The sequence below is a fragment of the Pseudophryne corroboree genome, chromosome 9 (genome assembly GCF_028390025.1).
Source record: "Pseudophryne corroboree isolate aPseCor3 chromosome 9, aPseCor3.hap2, whole genome shotgun sequence".
NCBI lineage: Eukaryota > Metazoa > Chordata > Amphibia > Anura > Myobatrachidae > Pseudophryne > Pseudophryne corroboree.
The window spans coordinates 114,244,414-114,268,237 of NC_086452.1; the positions used below are offsets into that span (position 1 = coordinate 114,244,414).

Below are 23,824 nucleotides of genomic sequence, written 5' to 3' on the forward strand. Positions count from 1 at the left end.
TCTTCTAGTGTGTGTCAGCAAATTTTTTTTCGAAATTTTAAAAACCTTTCCTTGAACTTGTGGCCTATGTCAGTGTCCTGTACATGTTTTCCTGTGTTGATGTTGCCATAGTGCATATGTGTTTTGGTCATTGTTGTTTTTTTTTTTCTGTTTTTTTTTTTTTATTTAAAAAAAAAGCCAAGCATTTCTAAGAGAATAAATGTTTATAAGCATAATGGGTGGATGTATACACAATAGCATGATTTTTTATTATAATTCATTTTATACAGTGTCTGAAAAAAGCAGCACTCATCGTCGGCCAGTAACTCCTATCACATCTTCTGATGATGACGCTGCGAAAGCAGGTAAAGTGTCCATTGTAGTATAGGGTATGCTTGTAAAGGAATGGCCATAACCAAATTGCACTTTCATTAAATGGTCCATCAAAAGAAGTATGGAGCAGCAGAAGTGGCACTTGTGAAAGACATCACCACAAAAAACCTGTGGCCGAAAAGAAAGCAAGGTCGTATGTCCCGACACAAACACAGCAGGCTACCCCGCCACGAAGATTATCGTCCGTATGTTCTGTCCCCCCACTCCAAATTTTGGACACACCTCCAAGGCGTCATCCACACTCCCCTCATCTTGATTTTGAGTATCAAACTGAAAAAAATGTATAAAAATTCAGTACGTAATCTAAAAATTACATAACCGCATTAAGTCAAAACACATCAAAAAAGTAAATACTTACCGCAGTAAGTAAAAGCTGAAATGTAATCCAATCTAAATGTCCTTGTCCACATCCAGTAAAGATATGTATGTCCACTTGAGCCATACAGTATGACATTGTGTGTAAGATGCTGCAATAAAAAAGCATGTTTGTTTTTTGGAAAAAGTATGGTTTTTTACCAACATTTCACATGTGTGTTTGAGGTAACATTGCAAAATACATATAAAAACATTACTATGTTTGTTTGAACAAAGCTATAAGGTAACATATTATGTATTCCAATGTTTTTTTATGGTGGAGTATGTGTGAGCTACAAAAAAAATAAAGTGTTTGCTTTCACAATTAAGTAACCAGACACATTTGCCACAAACAGGCATATGTACGTATTTAAGCTATGAGTGATGATGTTGCTAGCCAGAAGAGTTGAAAGCAACAGTGAATCACATGTGTTCCATGTGGTAAATATACTAAGATGGGCATTCTATTGAAGATGGGATGTTGCCCATAGCAACCAATCAGATTCCATGTATTATCTTCTAGAAGGTGCTAGATAAATGAGAAGTAGAAGCTGATTGTTTGCTATGGGCAACATCCCATCTTAAATAGAACTCCCATCTTAGTAAATTGCCCCCCATGTGTAGTGATTTGTTTACATTTCTCAAACATATGGATAGCTAACGGAGATTCAATTAACATTTCAGCTTCGAGTACTGGGAACAGCATCCCTCCGCAACAACAGCAACACAGTGACATGGAGGAGACAAACATCTTAGAAATGCAGCCATTAATGCAAGAAATGAGCCCCCCAGCACCTGTGAGTACACCACCACAGCAAAGCACACCACGACCACAACACAGCCCAACAACACCTGGAACACAAGGCCCTGATCAGGTGTTTTGGACCATTTGGGCTAGACAGCAGGCCACTAATGAAGATTGCCTATGTAAGCAGACACAAATGTTTGCAAGCCTACTATCTCACCTCAGAAGAATATCAAGAAATCTGAGTAGACAAAATGAGCAAACAACCAGAATAGCCAATACCATGGAACTCATGCGTACAGACATTACATAGGTCATGGGCAACTTACAGCGCATAATGGAAGAACAGCACAGACAGCAGCAAAGTTACATGAGCATTTTTCAAAACAATCAAAAGATTAATGAAAGTTTATTCAGAATAGTAGACAATCAAAATGCTGCTACACGTGAACTCAATGCCACCCTCACTAACCTGAATGAAACACTCAGATGCATGCACCAACCGCAAACAAGCAGCAGTTCTGGTACGACTACTCCAAATGTCACGCCAGTCTCATCACCACAAAGACGCTCCACCAGAGCACGACAACATGACAGTGCTAAAGGCAAAGGGCAGGACAAGCAGCCACCAAAAAAAAGTGAAAAAAAAAACAAGTTGGACATTTGTGATAAGTAAATTAAAAAAGTTAGCAAGTGTTTTTGTTGCTAAAATAATATAACACTTAGGTCCTTGACCCTTTTTTCAACATCATTAATTATAAGTGGCACAAAATTAATATAAATTTTGGACGAACATTTATTCTAAACAATTTTTATTTGGTATTGGAGGCGGGAAATGTTGATGGAGCCACACATACATGTTAGCAGGAAGTAAACTGACCCCTTGATTTTTTTCTAATCATTACTCTTTCTAGATTCCAATCATTCTCTTTGCCTGCAAATACAATAATTGCCAGCCAGGCAGAATGTCTTTAGCAGGAAGTAAACTGACCCCTTGATTTTTTTCTAATCATTACTCTTTCTAGATTCCAATCATTCTCTTTGCCTGCAGATACAATAATTGCCAGCCAAGCATAATGTCTTTAGCAGGAAGTAAACTGACCCCCTGGATTTTTTTCTAATCATTACTCTTTCTAGATTCCAATCATTCTCTTTGCCTGCAGATACAATAATTGCCAGACAGGCAGAATGTTTTTAGCAGGAAGTAAACTGACCACTTGATTTTTTTCTAATCATTACTCTTTCTAGATTCCAATCATTCTTTTTGCCTACAGACAATCCAAAATACAATGTTAGTGATACATATCTTAGCTATCTTATCTATACAACATTACAAGAAGAACACAATTGAGTTGCGTAAAAAGCTTGTAATATGTTGGCTTTGTTTTGTTTGAAAAACATTGTCCAAATGAATGTCAGTATTGTTGGGACATGTTTGTGTGTGTTTAAAATTAATAAGAATGTTTTGACACGTGATGCAGAAACAAACAAATATGTAATTTTTTTTTAAAAACACAAACTGTGTATAATAATGTCTATGTGTGGCAAACTGTGGAATTACTTACACATCATCAAGTTTACAGCATCAAACATTAGGAAATAAAATATTCCTGATTACAGTAAGTTTGTGTGTCTTAAATATGATGGTGCATCACACATAGGGACACATGTATTCCTCAAGGCTAACATATTATATGTTGAGGAGTGTTTTTTGGGAACACAGGTTCTCAAACTCGGCCCACAGGAACCCACACAGTGCATGTTTTGCAGGTCTCCTCACAGAATCACAAGTGACATAATTAGCTCCACCTGTGAACCTTTTAACATATGTCTGTGAGTAATTCATACACCTGTGCTTCTACTGGGTTTCGTGAAAAACATGCACTGTGTGTGGTCCTGAGGGCCGAGTTTGTGAACCTGTGCATTAGGACGTTACACACAATGATAAAGTGAAAAACGAAATGGATGATGTGGGCTTGTAAGAAATTAGCACTGCAAGTTTACGATCACTTATCCAGACTTAATGCATGCCACTCATAATCTGTTGTTTTGAGATTTAAAATACACACAATACACATGCGACATTTGTTTTACATATAGCGAGGGTATGTTTGTATGTGTCAAGGAGACAGACACATTCTGAGTAATGGTTTTGGAGAAAAAAAACAAAAGATCTATTTATGATTACCCAAAAAAAGAAACAAGCAAACCAAGCTAACCTTAGAAATAGCGATTGATGATCTGTTGCCTAACCTGCCTCCCTACATCAGTACTCCGAGTATCACCAGATGTCTCTAATTCCTCTGCTTGCTGGCTGCTTTCTTCCTCCTCCTCCTCCTCCTCCTCCTCCTCAACATGTGGCAGATGTTGTTGCAAACACATGTTATGAAGAAAGCAGCAGCAGAACACAATTTGAGTCACCTTGGAGGGACTATACAACAAAAGGCCACCAGACTTATCCAGACACCGAAACCTAGATTTCAGCACACCAAAACATCTTTCTATCACATTCCGCATGGACTTATGTGCATGATTGTAATTGTGTTCAGCAGGGGTATCAGGTCGGGACAATGGAGTTAGAAGCCAAGAGAAACAGCCATATCCTCCATCACCTAAAAGACAGATATAGTAACGTGATTCATGTTAAGATACAGCAACACATAAGTAACACACTGTGGGGCAGATGTATTAACCTGAAGAAGGCATAAGGAAGTAAAAAAACAGTGATATGTGCAAGGTAATAAAGGCAGCAGACAATCTGTTCCTAAATGTTAATTTACTTATTGGAGGTGATTGGCTGGTGCCTTTATCACCTTGCACAGATCACTGGTTTCACACTCTCTTATGCCTTCTACAGGTTAATACATCTGCACCTGTATTTGGACAAAGTATACGCAGGCCTACACATTTCAAATTACATACCCAGCAGCCATCCATCTGGCATTTTTCCGTACTCAAACTTGTCAAAGAGGGATGACTGACTGAGGATGAAGGAGTCATGGCAGCCCCCAGGGTAACCAGCAACAACACTCATTATTCTGAGATTTGCAACACAAACCACCTGCACATTTGTGGAGTGTTCGAAATGGCGGTTTGTATATATGTGCTGCCTGCCCCTAAGTGGTCTCAGCTGAATGTGTGTGCAATCTATGGCTCCAAGCACATTGGGCATGCCAGCCAGCTCATAGAAATCTACCCTGACGGCATGCCACTGAGACTCCTGGGTAGGGAAGCAGATTGAGGCCTCGATGTGGGGCTGCAAAACAGCCAACACCTGTGTGTACATTTTAAAGAACAATAAACATGAGATTTTAGGACAGAACTGGCCACCGAGAAATTAAAACAAACACAAAACAGAAGAGGTCGTTAGGTATACATCACCTGGGTTAAGATTCTGGAAAATGAGGGCTGTGAGATTCCTATGACATCCCCAGACACAGCCTGAAAGCTGCCAGTAGCCAGAAAGTGCAACACAGCCAGGAGTTTGTGCAGGCCTGAGACAGGGCGAGAGCGTGCTGTCTCAGGGTCTAGGCCCAGTTTGACAAGGTCATACAGATGGAAAATGTTGTCACGATTTAGACGGAACATCTGTATGACCTTATCATCGGACAATGCGTTCAAGTTTAAACGCCCCCTAAAAAAACGAGGCCTGCGCAGCCTCCGCGGAACCTGTACAACCTGCTGACCATGTTCAGTTTCTTGGCCCTGGTTACTTACAGGCTGATGTCTGAGTCTGAGGAATCCCACAGCACACAAAATATCACTGGTCCACAGTCCTGCTGCCATTTCTGAGTGTAGGTGGATTGAAATGGCCCTAACATCCTTTTATAGGCATCCTAATTCAGGTGTGAGTGATTTTTTATTTGCAACACATGTAAACACGACTGAAAAAAGAGGTCTATTTTTTTGCCGCTTTTTTTTACGAATCGCAAAAAAATACGACCGCATTTGAGCACTCAGAGACTAACACCCAAATACGAATGAATAGTGAATTCCCGTATTCTATGAAATAACAGCCGCGTTTGACCGATGGTCTATTCATTCGTATTTCGGAACGTTGTCATTCAAACCATTACGAATAGACCAGACACTGCCGAGATTGGTGCTTAGTGAATTCCCGGATTGGGACTTAGAAAAAAAAACACAAATCGCCCAAACTCGGAATTTTAGTAATACTGGCCCTGGATGGAGATCGTGTCTGCTGAGGAAGTCTGCTTCCCAGTTGTCCACTCCCGGAATGAAGACAGCCAACAGAGCGCTTACATGCTTTTCCACCCAGCGAAGGATCCTTGTGGCTTCCGCCATCGTGACTCTGCTTCTTGTCCCGCCTTGGTGGTTCACATGAGCCACTGCTGTGACATTGTCTGATTGAATCAGAACCGGAAGGTTTCGAAGAAAACTCTCCGCTTGTCGAAGGCCGTTGTAAATGGCCCTGAGTTCCAACACATTGATGTGTAGACAGGACTCCTGGTCTGACCAAAGACCCTGAAAAGTCTTTCCCTGTGTGACCGCTCCCCATCCTCGGAGGCTCGCGTCCGTGGTAACCAGGATCCAGTCCTGAATCCCGAACCGGCGACCCTCCAGCAGGTGAGCACTTTGCAACCACCACAGGAGGGACACTTTGGTTCCTGGGGACAGAGTTATTTTCCGATGTAAATGCAGATGGGACCCGGACCACTTGTCCAGAAGGTCCCATTGAAAAGTCCTTGCATGGAACCTTCCGAAGGGAATGGCCTCGTAGGCCGCCAACATTTTTCCCAGAACTCGAGTGCATTGGTGAACTGACACCCTTTTCGGTTTTAGCAGGTCTCTGACCATGTTCTGGATGTCTTGGGCTTTCTCTATTGGGAGGAAGACCTTCATTTGTTCCGTATCCAGTATCATACCTAGGAACGGTAGTCGAGTTGTCGGGATCAACTGTGACTTCGGTAAATTTAGAATCCAACCGTGTTGCTGGAGCACTCTCAGAGAGAGCGCCACACTGCTCAGCAATTTCTCTCTTGATCTCGCTTTTATCAGGAGATCGTCCAAGTATGGGATAATTGTGACTCCATGCTTGCGCAGGACCACCATCATTTCCGCCATTATCTTGGTGAAAATCCTCGGGGCCGTGGAAAGTCCAAACGGCAACGTCTGAAATTGGTAATGACAATCCTGTACAGCAAATCTCAAGTATTCCTGATGGGGGGCATATATGGGGACATGAAGGTACGCATCCTTTATGTCCAGAGACACCATAAACTCCCCCTCCTCCAAGTTGGCTATTATTGCTCTGAGTGATTCCATATTTAATTTGAATCTTTTTATGTAGAGGTTTAGTGATTTCAGATTCAAAATCGGTCTGACCGTACCGTCCGGTTTCGGGACCACAAATAGGGTTGAATAGTAACCTCTTCCCTGCTGGTGCAGGGGAACCTTGATTATCACTTGCTGTATACACAGCGTTTGAATTGCAGCTAACACTACATCCCTTTCCGATGTGGAAGCTGGTAGGGCCGATTTGAAAAATCGGTGCGGGGGCACCTCCTCGAATTCCGATTTGTAACCCTGGGAAACTATTTCCAACACCCAGGGATTCAGGTCCGAACTGACCCAGGCCTGACTGAAAAGTCGAAGACGTGCCCCCACCGGTGCGGACTCCCTCATGGGAGTCCCAGCGTCATGCTGTGGGTTTTGGAGCAGCCGGGGAGGACTTTTGTTCCTGGGCACCTGACAAAGCAGGTGCCCTCTTGCCTCTGCCCTTACCTCTGGCGAGGAAAGAGGATCCCCGACCTCTTTTGGACTTGTGCGACCGAAAGGACTGCATCTGATAGGGTGTTGCTTTCTTTTGCTGTTGGGGAATATATGGTAAAAAATTTGATTTACCTGCTGTAGCTGTGGAAACCAGGTCCGTCAGCCCATCCCCAAACAATACATCACCCTTATAGGGTAGTACTTCCATATGTTTTTTGGAATCCGCATCACCCGTCCATTGGCGAGTCCATAAGGATCTTCTCGCTGAGATAGACCTGGCATTGGCCCTAGACGCTAGCAAACCAATGTCCCTTTGAGCATCCCTCATAAATAAGACTGCGTCTTTTATATGGGCTAGAGTTAGGAATATAGTATCCTTATCCATAGAATCAAATTGATCTGTCAGCTCATCTGTCCAAGCTGCAATTGCGCTACACACCCATGCCGACTCAATCGTCGGTCTTAACACAGCACCCGTATGAGAATAAATACCCTTTAAGATAGTTTCTTGCCTGCGATCTGATGGGTCCTTAAGGGCCGCTGTGTCAGGAGACGATAGCGCCACTTTCTTGGACAAGCGCGTCAGGGCCTTGTCCACAGTGGGGGGTGATTCCCAAATCTCCCTGTCCTGCTTAGGGAAAGGGTATGCCATAAAAATTCTCTTGGGGATCTGCGGTCTCTTATCCGGAGTCTCCCAAGCTTTTTCAAAGAACTCATTTAATTCATGAGATGTGGGAAAATTAATAATCTGTTTCTTTTCCTTAAACATGTGTACCCTTGTGTCGGGGACCGAGGGTTCATCCACAATATGCAACACATCCCTTATTGCCACAATCATACACTGAATGGTTTTTAGTCACCCTAGGGTGCAATTTTACTTCGTCATAGTCGACACTGGAATCAGAATCTGTGTCGGTAGTAGTGTCTTGTGTTAAGGGATGCTTTTGAGACCCCGACGGGCCCTGTGAGTCGGTCCAATCTGAGGATTTACCGCCTGATGTCCCCCCTAAACCAGCCTTATCAAGACTTTTATGTAAAGATGCCACACTTGCATGCAACGTATGCCACATGTCCATCCAATCTGGAGTCGGTACAACCGACGGGGACACACCACTCATTTGCTCCACCTCCTCCTTGGAGTAGCCTTCCGCCTCAGACATGTCGACACACACGTACCGACACCCCACACACACAGGGAGTTACCTATAAGGGGACAAAACACAAACCAGGCCCTTAGGAGAGACAGAGAGAGAGAGTATGCCAGCACACACCCAGCGCTTAAAAACACTGGAATATATGACCAGATAGCGCTGTTATATGTATATAATTGTAATCTCCACTCATTGCATCGCCAAAGTGCCCCCCTCCTCTTTTTTCAAGCCTGTGAAGCTCAGCAGGGGAGAGAACAGGGAGCCAGCATTTCCTCATGCAGTCTCTGTGGAGAAAATGGCGCTGGTTAGTGCTGAGGATCAAGCCCCGCCCACCCGACGGCGGGCTTCGGTCCCATCAACTTTCTATAGAAAAATGGCGGGGGTTACCGGATTTACTGTGCCACAGCCTAATCCATGCTTATCAATGCCAAATATGAGGAATATTGCTGCCCAGGGCGCCCCCCCCTGCGCCCTGCACCCTTCAGTGCCTGCTTGTGTGTGTGTGACTGGGAGCAATGGCGCGCAGCTTACCGCTGTGCGCTTACCTCATAAAGATCTGATGTCTTCTGCCGCCTGATGTCTTCTTTGCCTTCTCATACTCACCCGGCTTCTATCTTCGGCATCTGTGAGGAGGACGGCGGCGCGGCTCCGGGACGAACCCCAGGTGAGACCTGTGTTCCGACTCCCTCTGGAGCTAATGGTGTCCAGTAGCCTTAGAAGCAGTGCCCAACTTAACAAGCCAGCTCTGCTACTCTCTCCTCGGTCCCACGATGCAGGGATCCTGTTGCCAACAGGACTCCCTGAAAATAAAAAACCTAACAAAATTATTTTTCCACAGAAAACTCTGGAGAGCTCTCTGCAGTGCACCCATTCTCCTCTGGGCACAAGATCTAACTGAGGTCTGGAGGAGGGGCATAGAGGGAGGAGCCAGTGCACACCCATAGTCAAGGTTCTTTTTAGGTGCCCTATCTCCTGCGGAGCCCATCTATACCCCATGGTCCTTACGGAGTCCCCAGCATCCTCTAGGACGTAAGAGAAAAGGGGAGGATAGATTTAATAACCTATGTAAGAGAGAGGCCTATTGGATATATAGGTTGGAATCCCTGGTTCTCTATGGGCTCAATGACACAACTGAGCTCAATAATATTTCTCTAACGTCCTAAAGGATGCTGGGGACTCCATAAGGACCATGGGGGGGTTAGACGGGCTCCGCCGGAGACATGGGCACTTTAAGAAAGACTTTGGATCTGAGTGTGCACTGGCTCCTCCTTCTATGCCCCTCCTCCAGACCTCAGTTTGTTTGATACTGTGCCCAGTGGAGACTGGGTGCTTTCAGGGAACTCTCCTGAGTTTCCTGTCAAGAAAGTATTTTAGATAGGTTTTTTATTTTCAGGGAGCCTGCTGGCAACAGACTCCCTGCATCGAGGGACTGAGGAGAGAGAAACAGACCTACTTTTCTGAGTTTCAAGGCTCTGTTTCTTAGGCTACTGGACACCATTAGCTCCAGAGGGATTGGTACGCAGGTCTCACCCTCGCCGTCCTTCCCAGAGCCGCACCGCCGTCCTCCTCGCAGAGCCGGAAGATAGAAGCCGGGTGAGTATGAGAAGAAAAGAAGACTTCAGAGGCGGCAGAAGACATCTTGATCTTCATAGAGGTAACGCACAGCGGTGAAGCTGTGCGCCATTGCTCCCATTCACCTCACACACATCGGTCACTGTAAGGGTGCAGGGCGCAGGGGGGGGCGCCTGGGCAGCAATATAAACCTCTCTTATGGCAAAAGTATATATATACATGTACAGCTTCGCACTGTACATGTATATAAAGAGCCCCCACCATGTTTTTAAGTATTTTGAGCGGGACAGAAGCCCGCCGCCGAGCGGGCGGGGCTTCTCCCTCAGCACTCACCAGCGCCATTTTTCTCCACAGCACAGCGCTGAGAGGAAGCTCCCCGGACTCTCCCCTGCTTACTGACGGTGACAGTGAGTTTTTCAAGAGGGGGAGGCACATAATTGGCGCATATACAGTACATTCATAACAGCGCTACTGGGTAAACATTCTGTGTTTTTTTCTGGGTCTTTTAGCGCTGAGGTCTGTGCTGGCATACTCTCTCTCTGTCTCTCCAAAGGGCCTGGTGGGGAACCTGTATTCAGAAAAGAGCTTCCCTGTGTGTGTGGGGAGTGTCGGTACGCGTGTGTCGACATGTATGAGGTTGAAGGCTCACCTAAGGAGGAGGGGGAGTGTATGAATGTAAGGTCTCCGTCGGCAGCGTCGACACCTGACTGGATGGATATGTGGAATGTCTTAAGTGCTAATGTAAATTTATTGCACAAAAGATTAGACAAAGCTGAAGCTAGGGAACAGTTAGGAAGTCAAAACATGTCTGTCCCAATGTCGCCGGGACCTTCGGGGTCTCAGAAGTGCACACTATCCCAAACAGTTGACACAGATACCGACACGGATTCAGACTCCAGTGTCGACTACGATGATGCAAAATTACAGCCAAGAGTGGCAGTGTAATATGATTAATGTACTTATAACATAGAAAATTATATGTCTGATGTATATATAATTATGAGTATATTTATGTGTAATTAATTTATATTAAAAGAAAAATGCGGTGTTTAATGGATGCATATATACGTATTCATTTGTGCATGTATAAATGTGTATAGATGAATTTGAAGGGTTAAATATTTGTAGTTTTATTTATTAAATTATATATGTTAAAGTGATGCGAGTACAGGATGTTTAATATTTAGACGGCAGTAAAGTAGCATAGGAAATAGAGAGGGAGAGGATATGTGGGTTCGGAAACAGCTGTCAGTGAGCTTTCTGTCAAGCCCTGACAGATCTGACAGAAAAATCTGGAATGTCGCGAGCGCCCCACGAGCACTACAGTGCTGCTGACCAGGGGGGATAGCTCGAGGCTTAGGCGGGAAGAGGGGGACACGAGCCGTAGTCTGAAACAGTATAAATAAAGCTCCCCGCCGGCTGTTGGCAATCTGCTGAGCCCTGGCTAGTGTGTGCACTTGGGCCCGGCGCGCCGCTGACAAAGAGCTGTCCGCTGTAAACATACAGTGGCGCCGCTGGGACCAAGTAGTACTACCTACACCAGGCGAGCCAAACGGGAAGCTTACCCATAGTGCTGGTGAGGCTGAAGATCGGTGGAGCTTGCCGCGAGAGGTGATGCGGCTGTAGGAGGAAGAGGGGAAGATGCGCTGGTGCCGCCGGAGGTCAGAGGATCTCCCGCTGTAAGAAACCGCCGCTTGAAGAAGGGAGAGGCGCTTGCTCCAGGTTCCTGACAGCTGTGACAGCCAAGCGCAGTGAGAGAAGCCGGCTGGTCACCATAGTAACGGCGGAGACAGCGGAAGCAGTCAGAAGGCTTCCTTGGTAACCAGGGCCATAGCCATAAACAGCAACAGTAATTCAGCTGATCCCAGCCTCCAGCCGCTAAAGAAGAGAGTTGGGGGAGTGCCAGCAGCCTGCTCTTCAGAGCGTAAGTGCACATTTAATATTCTGCACCCTAACCCGCTGAGACAGAGTACCCACACTAGACATTTCTGTGAGTTACCTAAGGTACTCCTGTAATAGGAGCAATTAACTGCTAAAGCTCCAATTAACCGAGCATAACTCAGCAAGCCTATTGTAGTGTAAGGAAGCACTACACATGTTTATATTATAAGGGTGGCAGGATGTGGTAACTGCTATAGACTCAAAACCTAAAATCTATCACTGCGCTGCCTATCCAGGTGATGCCTCACTGACTATAATACCATATGGGGCAATAGCAGTAGTATAAAGTAGCAGGAATAGACATTTGATACAGAGATGATTGCCCAGTGGATATAGAAAGGACAGTGCTATAATGAACTATATATATGGAACAAAGGCAGCCACTCTGGAGAATGCATTAGAGTCATGATTTATTTAAGTGAACTCTGAGCAGAATCAAGCACCTAGTTCACTGTTATACCCACTTCAATAAGGTCGGGTTACATCCTGAGGAGTAGTGACGTTTATATATATATATATTTACAATTATACATCTATATTACCTCTAAGAGAGAAAGGAACAGAGACTTTAAGTGAAAAGGCTTATTAAATTATAGTTAGAAGCGCAGTTACATCATTATATGTTTAATCTATTGTCAAGAGACTAAGCAGGTTTACTCAGGTTGAATATAATGCTGTACCCCATTACAGAGACTCTTTGGTTAAGCTGGAGGTGAAACTCTTATAAACCCTAATTTACTATTTACAATTCACCGGAGGATAACCTATCCTCTGCGGAAGGGCCATTAGTGGCCGCGTATTGAGACAAATTGACAAACTGGTAGGAGATTTGGCTGTTGAAGAAATATGTTTAATATATATAGGAGCCCTAATTGAGGATGATACAGCCAATTTATATACATCCGCACTCGACTTTTCAGGGATTTAAAAGTAGTATAGCTTTGCTACAGTAATATCTCATTTCACCAAGTAAAGAAGCAGTAGGAATCGTTACATAAGTGTTAGGAAGATAACACTTTCAGTGATCCAGAAAGAAACACATGTAACAAAGTACTGTGACTAGGATAAACTAAAGCTACATTGTTTCTATAGACTCAAGAAAAAAACATCACATATGGAAAACAACCAAGTTATCTCAGGAACAGTAGTAACTATTAAATCTGTACAACTGAGTCAGAATTACATGTTGGGAACATCTCCAAATACCTAAGGAATTCATTTTACATGCATGCATTATAATATCACAGACAGTGAAAGGAAGGTATTTATATTTATGTAACATTTTTACGGGCCCAATTGTGCACAGAAGGTTTGAGAGTACCCGGGTAACTCATTTTCAATTGAGTATAAGAGAGTTTTTGTATTGCATGCAAAACTAACTTGTATAGGTTTCAAAGGGGTAGTGGGACTGTAAATGTATTGCACTTTCTTTTGTTTGTTAGAAAGTTATACCTGTTGAACCTTAAATATATTGTGGTATTAAAATATACATATATAAATATACTTACCGTAACTGTAGTCTTTGGACTTTTAAATGCTGAAGATCCTGAAGATACAAAGAAGAAAACAGGTATAATATTACATTGCATTGTAATGTCTGCATAACAGTATTTAAGGTACACAAAGTTAAGAATATCACTTACTATTGGAAAGGGCTTACCCAAGCAAGCCCAAATAACTAGCTTGGGTGGAGGCACAGATATTAAGTAACCACCCTTTATTGAGATAATTAAAGATCTCATATTGGAGTATTAGAGGAGGGGTTACATTTGGAGGCACTGCTGAGATGAATATATTCAGGATATAACAATGGAAAAGTTTACTGGGGAAGATATTAGTGCTTGGTGTCAACGGAAGAAAAAAAATCCCAAGAAATGTTTAAGTGTGGGAGGGAATTTTTTGGAATTCTCTGATGAGGAGATAGTGGAAAGGTTAGCCAGGTTATATGGAATAATTAGGCCAAGGATTGTAGATAAATGGATGGGAGGATTGGGAAGAGTAGTGGCAGTACTGATAGAAACAGATAATGAATTGGAGACTGATGTAATACCATTGATAGTGGTAGCCAATGAAGAGATGGGTAGGAGGTGGAATGTGATGTGGCCTAACATATGGGGGGATGAAGAAGCAGCAACTAGTGTACATATATCAGTGCCCCCTCTAGACAACCCTAATAGAGGTGAGAGGAATAGTGGTGGTGAAGGGGGTGACGTTCAGGATACTGGTGCAAATGCCACCGGTGGACAGTTTGAGGTCATAATGGATAGAGTGGTCACTCAGTTAGAGAGGTGGCATTATGAAGGGAGTTATAGGCGGTTACGGATCTTTTCCGGGATTCTACCTGTACCATCAGGAGAGGAGACATATGAGGCCTGGAAAGAAGCGGCGGTACAGCAAGTAGAAGAATGGCAGTGCCCAGATAAGATAAAGAGACAGAGGGTAGTAGAAAGCTTGAGAGGGCCGGCTATGGGAATTATACAAGCTGCTAGACGTAGTAATCCTAATGCTACTTTAGAAACATTCTTTGAGGCATTAGATTATGCATATGGCACCCTTGAGGACGTGGGAGATCTCACCTCTAGGTTACACCACACGTTCCAGGAACTGACGGAAAAGCTAAGTGCATTCTTGATTAGGTTAGACAAGCTACTATATAAGATAGTGGATAAAGGAGGTATAGTAAGGGAGGATGTGGACAGAAGCCGGATGAAACAGTTACTGCGGGGTGCCTTGACCACCGACCCAGTAGCTCAGAAATTAAGATGTTCAGGAATTTTAAAGAACCTTTTTCTACCTTTAACGAGCTGTTAAAAGAAGTCAAACAAGAAGAGGTATTAATAGAAATGAGAGAGAAAACGGTAAAAAAGGTCAAGGTAATACAACCGGTAGTGGAAAGCAATGCATTTGAAGAAAAAATATTAAAGCTGATGGACGAACAAAATAAGAAAATTGACAAATTCATTGCAGCACAGACTTCGAGTACTTCTCCGCAAATATCCAACGAAAGCAGCCCCGTAAAAGGATTAGGTAGAGGGAGTAACAACTTTAATAGAGGATGTTTTAGATGTGGGAGAACAGGACATCGGGCCTTTGAATGTCACTTGAATAGAAATTGGAATCGGAACACTGACCGTGCTTCAGGCGGTAATCAGAATACGGAAGGTTCGGGGTCGGGAAACGGACGGGGGCGGTCTGTGGGCCCCTCACAGGCCCCCTAAAGGTTAGTCACTGTGCTATGGGGAATTCCTGGAGGAGTGGAAGTCTACCAGAAGGATTGCTTGGACCTGCTCCCCTTTTGACTGCTAATATAAATGGACGCCACTGCCAGATCTTGGTGGATAGTGGATCCCAAGTTTCTATCATATTTGAAAATTGGTACCATGAAAACATTCCTGATGTACCCATCCAGCCCTTAAGCGGATTAGTTATATGGGGTCTAAGTGTTGAAAAGTACCCTTATCTAGGGTATGTACAAGTTACTCTTGAAATCAACAACAGGGTAAGAGAAGAGGAAGGGATGCAGACATCACTTATTGCGTTGATATGTCCAGAAGTTCCTGAAGGGAGGGATGAACCACCTGTGATTATAGGGACTAACACCCGGATATACCCTTTACTTGCTGAATGGTATGAAGGAAACGAGGAACTGTCTTCTACACGGACTTGTTGCATTCAATCAGCTGAGAGTGTAATTGTTTCAGAAAATAAATTTGATATATGTTTCCAAGGGAGTGACATTTCTTTGGAGGAAAAATCTGCTTTAATTAAGGAGCTGGAATTTAAGAAACAGGTATTCTCCATGGGAGAATGGGATCTGGGGGCAGCTAATGGGGTGGAGCACAATATTAGATTAATGGATGAGACTCCTTTCCGGGAACGATCCCGCAGGATAGCTCCTGCAGACTTTGAAGACGTAAGGCAACACCTTAAAGGACTACTTGAGAATCAAGTTATAATCGAGTCTAGAAGTCGTTACGCTTCCCCCATAGTGATTGCGCGGAAAAAGAGTGGAAAAATACGAATGTGTGTAGACTACCGCACACTGAACCAAAGAACTGTTACAGACCAGTATACAGTACCAAGGATAGACGAAGCTTTAGATTGTCTCCAAGGGAGCTCTTGGTTTTCCGTGTTAGATTTAAGAAATGGGTATTACCAAATCCCCATGAAGCCGGAAGACCGTGAGAAAACTGCATTTATATGCCCGCTAGGTTTCTTTGAATTTCTAAACATGCCCCAAGGAGTAAAAGGAGCCCCAGCTACCTTTCAAAGAACAATGGAAAGAACTGTGGGGGATATGAATTATAGGGAAGTCATTGTATATTTAGACGATATAATCGTTTTTGGAGCCACCCTGGAGGAACACAATAAACGACTTCTTAAAGTTCTGGATAGATTGATGGAAGGGGGCTTGAAATTATCCCTGGACAAATGTCATCTTTGCCAATCCACGGTCAAATACTTAGGACACATCGTAAGCAGAAATGGGGTTTCCACCGACCCAGAGAAAGTGGAGGCCGTTAAGAATTGGCCTAGACCAACAAAATTGAAGGAACTAAGATCTTTTTTAGGCTTTTGCGGGTATTACCGCAGGTTCGTCCCAAACTATTCCAGTATAGCTAGGCCGTTAACTGATTTAACGAGAGGCTATCCAACATCAAATAAGAAGAAGGGACGAGAACGGTCATGTGAAGGAGGCCTCCTGCATAAAGTAAATCATCCATTTGGAGAAAGATGGACTACCAAATGTGAAATGGCCTTTAATTTGTTAAAACAAAAACTGACGAACGCTCCTGTATTAGCCTATGTAGATCCTGGGTTGCCTTATGTTCTTCATATTGATGCCTCTTTAGAAGGATTGGGGGGTGTTCTGTATCAGAAACATTCTGATGGGTTGAAACCTGTTTCATTCATAAGTCGAGGTCTAACAAATAGTGAAAAGCGATACCCCGCTCACAAATTAGAGTTCTTGGCTTTGAAATGGAGCGTAATAGATAAAATCCATGACTATCTATATGGAGTGACATTTGAAGTACAAACAGACAATAATCCTCTGACATATGTCCAAACAACAGCAAAGCTGGATGGTTGGCTGCTCTGGCGCTATATGATTTTACACTGAAATACCGACCAGGTGTTAGCAACATTGACGCCGACTCCCTTTCCAGAATTCCAAACCAGCAGATGGAAAATACAGAAGAAGAGTGGATAGAGATACCAGCGGGAGAAATCAAAGGAATGTGTCATAAAATGAGTTTGAAAGTATCAGCTGGAAGTGAACAAGTTAGCGCTTTGGGAATGAAGTCAACAGCACTGCCTCCATCATATTGCTGGATTAGTCATGTAGAGCTTGAAGATTTGCCTAAACTGAAACGCTATCAAATTCGGCAAGAGCAGGACCCCAGCATACAACACTTAATTCCTGGCAGTAGAAAATCGGCAATTGCCCATGAATCTCTATTAGAAGTCAGACTGTTGAGGAAACAAAAGCATAATTTGCTTATAAAAGCAGGGATATTATACCGCAGCATTAGACAAGTGGATGGGCGAAAGAAGTTTCAGCTAGTGTTACCTAAGAAACACCGTGCTCTAATAATGCAGGCATTACACGATAAGCATGGTCATTTAGGGTTCGAGAAAACGTTAAACCTTATAGCTGATAGATTTTACTGGCCGTGTATGGGAAAGGAGATAAAAGAATACTGCCAAAACTGTGGAAACTGTGTATTGCGGAAAACACTACCATCAAGAGTAGCTCCTTTAGTGACATTTAAAAGCAAAGGGCCCATGGACTTGATCTGTATGGACTTTCTCTCCCTTGAAGTAGAAGAAGGAAAGAAGTGTAATATATTAATTGTAACAGACCACTTCACTCGTTATGCTCAGGCATATGTGACGCCTAATCAAAAGGCCACCACTGTAGCAAATACCTTGTGGGATAAGTTTTTTATCCATTATGGTTTGCCGAATAGGTTACATACGGATCAAGGGAGAGATTTTGAATGTCGACTAATAAAAGAAATGTGTTTGAGCTGTGGGATTACTAAATCTAGGACTACTCCATATCACCCTCAAGGTGATCCGCAACCCGAGAGGTTCAACAGAACCTTGTTAGACATGTTAGGGACCCTGAATCCCTTAAACAAACAGCATTGGAAGAGGCATATTGACCGTCTAATACATGCATACAATTGCACCCGAAATGAGGCCACTGGGTTCTCACCTTACTATTTAATGTTTGGGAGGGAGGCTAAGCTCCCAATAGATGTATGTATGGGAACTAATGCAGGCAATGACCCTTGTGTTTCGCATTTAAAATACGTAGAAAGACTGAGAAGAGAATTGGGGGATGCCTATGCTTTAGCTGAGCGAACTGCCAGTAAGTTGGGAGAGAGGAACAAGGTTCGCTATGATAGGAGTATGCGGGATCAGGTTTTGTTTCCTGGGGACCGGGTGTTGTTAAGACGGCTAGGGATGCCAAGGAAATTTATAATCTCCAATCGATGGAGAGAGGACCCCTATATAGTGGTAGAAAAGTTTAAAGACCTGCCTGTGTATAGAATTCAGCCTGAAAATGGACAAGGTGCTGTTTTAACCCATCATAGGCAAAATCTACTTCCCATAGGTAGAGAAGTGCGCCTAGAAGATCTTGAAAGTAAAGATGAGGTAGTACCATTTGAGAAGGAGACATTAAATAAGCTAACTGACTCACTCAAACAAACCTAACAATGACGATAGTTATGAGGGAGAAGATGAAGGTCAGGGTTGTTATTATAAGGATCAATATGTTGAAAGTGGGAAAGTGATTGACACAGGAGACATCAGGGGGCCCCTTGAGTCTCCTAAAGATATTGACCACACAATTACCTATATAGATCCTGTTGAGTATGACAGTGCTGTTCAAGGCGAAGAAAGTGGTGGTTCATTAGAGAGGCTTGATCATTATTCTCCCTGTAGTGATATAAGCATAGAACAGGAAACTGTAAATAGGCCGAAAAGAACATGCCAACCCCCATCTATGCTTACTTATGATGAATTGGGGATACCTAGCATTGTACCTAGGATAATACATCCCAGTATGGTAGATGTGTGGCCTTACTATGGATACTTACCAGTGCATGCCTAGGGTTAATTAAATTAGAGATGGTGATCTATTTGCTTTAACATGGTTTTTAATCATTTAAAATAGATCACCAGGGGGAGAGTGTAATATGATTAATGTACTTATAACATAGAAAATTATATGTCTGATGTATATATAATTATGAGTATATTTATGTGTAATTAATTTATATTAAAAGAAAAATGCGGTGTTTAATGGATGCATATATACGTATTCATTTGTGCATGTATAAATGTGTATAGATGAATTTGAAGGGTTAAATATTTGTAGTTTTATTTATTAAATTATATATGTTAAAGTGATGTGAGTACAGGATGTTTAATATTTAGACGGCAGTAAAGTAGCATAGGAAATAGAGAGGGAGAGGATATGTGGGTTCGGAAACAGCTGTCAGTGAGCTTTCTGTCAGGCCCTGACAGATCTGACAGAAAAATCTGGAATGTCGCGAGCGCCCCACGAGCACTACAGTGCTGCTGACCAGGGGGGATAGCTCGAGGCTTAGGCGGGAAGAGGGGGGCACGAGCCGTAGTCTGAAACAGTATAAATAAAGCTCCCCGCCGGCTGTTGGCAGTCTGCTGATCCCCTGGCTAGTGTGTGCACTTGGGCCCGGCGCGCCGCTGACAAAGAGCTGTCCGCTGTAAACATACAGTGGCGCCGCTGGGACCAAGTAGTACTACCTACACCAGGCGAGCCAAACGGGAAGCTTACCCATAGTGCTGGTGAGGCTGAAGATCGGTGGAGCTTGCCGCGAGAGGTGATGCGGCTGTAGGAGGAAGAGGGGAAGATGCGCTGGTGCCGCCGGACGTCAGAGGATCTCCCGCTGTAAGAAACCGCCGCTTGAAGAAGGGAGAGGCGCTTGCTCCAGGTTCCTGACAGCTGTGACAGCCAAGCGCAGTGAGAGAAGCCGGCTGGTCACCATAGTGACGGTGGAGACAGCGGAAGCAGTCAGAAGGCTTCCTTGGTAACCAGGGCCATAGCCATAAACAGCAACAGTAATTCAGCTGATCCCAGCCTCCAGCCGCTAAAGAAGAGAGTCGGGGGAGTGCCAGCAGCCTGCTCTTCAGAGCGTAAGTGCACATTTAATATTCTGCACCCTAACCCGCTGAGACAGAGTACCCACACTAGACATTTCTGTGAGTTACCTAAGGTACTCCTGTAATAGGAGCAATTAACTGCAAAAGCTCCAATTAACCGAGCATAACTCAGCAAGCCTATTGTAGTGTAAGGAAGCACTACACATGTTTATATTATAAGGGTGGCAGGATGTGGTAACTGCTATAGACTCAAAACCTAAAATCTATCACTGCGCTGCCTATCCAGGTGATGCCTCACTGACTATAATACCATATGGGGCAATAGCAGTAGTATAAAGTAGCAGGAATAGACATTTGATACAGAGATGATTGCCCAGTGGATATAGAAAGGACAGTGCTATAATGAACTATATATATGGAACAAAGGCAGCCACTCTGGAGAATGCATTAGAGTCATGATTTATTTAAGTGAACTCTGAGCAGAATCAAGCACCTAGTTCACTGTTATACCCACTTCAAAAAGGTCGGGTTACATCCTGAGGAGTAGTGACGTTTATATATATATATATTTACAAGTTATACATCTATATTACCTCTAAGAGAGAAAGGAACAGAGACTTTAGGTGAAAAGGCTTATTAAATTATAGTCAGAAGCGCAGTTACATCATTATATGTTTAATCTATTGTCAAGAGACTAAGCAGGTTTACTCAGGTTGAATATAATGCTGTACCCCATTACAGAGACTCTTTGGTTAAGCTGGAGGTGAAACTCTTATAAACCCTAATTTACTATTTACAATTCACCGGAGGATAACCTATCCACTGCGGAAGGGCCATTAGTGGCCGCGTATTGAGACAAATTGACAAACTGGTAGGAGATTTGGCTGTTGAAGAAATATGTTTAATATATATAGGAGCCCTAATTGAGGATGATACAGCCAATTTATATACATCCGCACTCGACTTTTCAGGGATTTAAAAGTAGTATAGCTTTGCTACAGTAATATCTCATTTCACCAAGTAAAGAAGCAGTAGGAATCGTTACATAAGTGTTAGGAAGATAACACTTTCAGTGATCCAGAAAGAAACACATGTAACAAATTACTGTGACTAGGATAAACTAAAGCTACATTGTTTCTATAGACTCAAGAAAAAAACATCACATATGGAAAACAACCAAGTTATCTCAGGAACAGTAGTAACTATTAAATCTGTACAACTGAGTCAGAATTACATGTTGGGAACATCTCCAAATACCTAAGGAATTCATTTTACATGCATGCATTATAATATCACAGACAGTGAAAGGAAGGTATTTATATTTATGTAACATTTTTACGGGCCCAATTGTGCACAGAAGGTTTGAGAGTACCCGGGTAACTCATTTTCAATTGAGTATAAGAGAGTTTTTGTATTGCATGCAAAACTAACTTGTATAGGTTTCAAAGGGGTAGTGGGACTGTAAATGTATTGCACTTTCTTTTGTTTGTTAGAAAGTTATACCTGTTGAACCTTAAATATATTGTGGTATTAAAATATACATATATAAATATACTTACTGTAACTGTAGTCTTTGAACTTTTAAATGCTGAAGATCCTGAAGATACAAAGAAGAAAACAGGTATAATATTACATTGCATTGTAATGTCTGCATAACAGTATTTAAGGTACACAAAGTTAAGAATATCACTTACTATTGGAAAGGGCTTACCCAAGCAAGCCCAAATAACTAGCTTAGGTGGAGGCACAGATATTAAGTAACCATCCTTTATTGAGATAATTAAAGATCTCATATTGGAGTATTAGAGGAGGGGTTACATTTGGAGGCACTGCTGAGATGAATATATTCAGGATATAACAATGGAAAAGTTTACTGGGGAAAATATTAGTGCTTGGTGTCAACGGAAGAAAAAAAATCCCAAGAAATGTTTAAGTGTGGGAGGGAATTTTTTGGAATTCTCTGATGAGGAGATAGTGGAAAGGTTAGCCAGGTTATATGGAATAATTAGGCCAAGGATTGTAGATAAATGGATGGGAGGATTGGGAAGAGTAGTGGCAGTACTGATAGAAACAGATAATGAATTGGAGACTGATGTAATATCATTGATAGTAGTAGCCAATGAAGAGATGGGTAGGAGGTGGAATGTGATGTGGCCTAACATATGGGGGGATGAAGAAGCAGCAACTAGTGTACATATATCAGTGCCCCATCTAGACAACCCTAATAGAGGTGAGAGGAATAGTGGTGGTGAAGGGGGTGACGTTCAGTATACTGGTGCAAATGCCACCGGTGGACAGTTTGAGGTCATAATGGATAGAGTGGTCACTCAGTTAGAGAGGTGGCATTATGAAGGGAGTTATAGGCGGTTACGGATCTTTTCCGGGATTCTACCTGTACCATCAGGAGAGGAGACATATGAGGCCTGGAAAGAAGCGGCGGTACAGCAAGTAGAAGAATGGCAGTGCCCAGATAAGATAAAGAGACAGAGGGTAGTAGAAAGCTTGAGAGGGCCGGCTATGGGAATTATACAAGCTGCTAGACGTAGTAATCCTAATGCTACTTTAGAAACATTCTTTGAGGCATTAGATTATGCATATGGCACCCTTGAGGACGTGGGAGATCTCACCTCTAGGTTACACCACACGTTCCAGGAACTGACGGAAAAGCTAAGTGCATTCTTGATTAGGTTAGACAAGCTACTATATAAGATAGTGGATAAAGGAGGTATAGTAAGGGAGGATGTGGACAGAAGCCGGATGAAACAGTTACTGCGGGGTGCCTTGACCACCGACCCAGTAGCTCAGAAATTAAGATGTTCAGGAATTAAAGAACCTTTTTCTACCTTTAACGAGCTGTTAAAAGAAGTCAAACAAGAAGAGGTATTAATAGAAATGAGAAAGAAAACGGTAAAAAAGGTCAAGGTAATACAACCGGTAGTGGAAAGCAATGCATTTGAAGAAAAAATATTAAAGCTGATGGACGAACAAAATAAGAAAATTGACAAATTCATTGCAGCACAGACTGCGAGTACTTCTCCGCAAATATCCAACGAAAGCAGCCCCGTAAGAGGATTAAGTAGAGGGAGTAACAACTTTAATAGAGGATGTTTTAGATGTGGGAGAACAGGACATCGGGCCTTTGAATGTCACTTGAATAGAAATTGGAATCGGAACACTGACCGTGCTTCAGGCGGTAATCAGAATACGGAAGGTTCGGGGTCGGGAAACGGACGGGGGCGGTCTGTGGGCCCCTCACAGGCCCCCTAAAGGTTAGTCACTGTGCTATGGGGAATTCCTGGAGGAGTGGAAGTCTACCAGAAGGATTGCTTGGACCTGCTCCCCTTTTGACTGCTAATATAAATGGACGCCACTGCCAGATCTTGGTGGATAGTGGATCCCAAGTTTCTATCATATTTGAAAATTGGTACCATGAAAACATTCCTGATGTACCCATCCAGCCCTTAAGCGGATTAGTGATATGGGGTCTAAGTGTTGAAAAGTACCCTTATCTAGGGTATGTACAAGTTACTCTTGAAATCAACAACAGGGTAAGAGAAGAGGAAGGGATGCAGACATCACTTATTGCGTTGATATGTCCAGAAGTTCCTGAAGGGAGGGATGAACCACCTGTGATTATAGGGACTAACACCCGGATATACCCTTTACTTGCTGAATGGTATGAAGGAAACGAGGAACTGTCTTCTACACGGACTTGTTGCATTCAATCAGCTGAGAGTGTAATTGTTTCAGAAAATAAATTTGATATATGTTTCCAAGGGAGTGACATTTCTTTGGAGGA

General features: G+C 43.0%; 2 protein-coding genes and 1 long non-coding RNA gene across 3 annotated transcripts in view; all 3 read left to right on the forward strand.

The window, feature by feature from the left end:
• The window catches only part of LOC134956758 (uncharacterized), a 287,907-nt gene extending 284,873 nt beyond the window's left edge, over positions 1 to 3,034 (forward strand). The window contains exons 5-6 of the long non-coding RNA XR_010186153.1: positions 270 to 344; positions 1,411 to 3,034. This is a non-coding gene — a long non-coding RNA (uncharacterized LOC134956758). The remainder of the gene's footprint in view (positions 1 to 269; positions 345 to 1,410) is intronic.
• A 10,643-nt stretch (positions 3,035 to 13,677) lies between these two features.
• Positions 13,678 to 14,679, forward strand: LOC134958747 (paraneoplastic antigen Ma1 homolog). Its single transcript, XM_063941490.1, has one exon. The coding sequence runs from the start codon at positions 13,678 to 13,680 to the stop codon at positions 14,677 to 14,679; it is 1,002 nt and encodes a 333-aa protein (XP_063797560.1).
• Positions 14,680 to 21,885: 7,206 nt separating this feature from the next.
• LOC134958748 (paraneoplastic antigen Ma1 homolog) lies at positions 21,886 to 23,292 on the forward strand. The gene has a single exon (XM_063941491.1). It carries the CDS (start codon positions 21,886 to 21,888, stop codon positions 23,290 to 23,292), a length of 1,407 nt encoding a protein of 468 aa, XP_063797561.1.
• Positions 23,293 to 23,824: the final 532 nt, after the last annotated feature.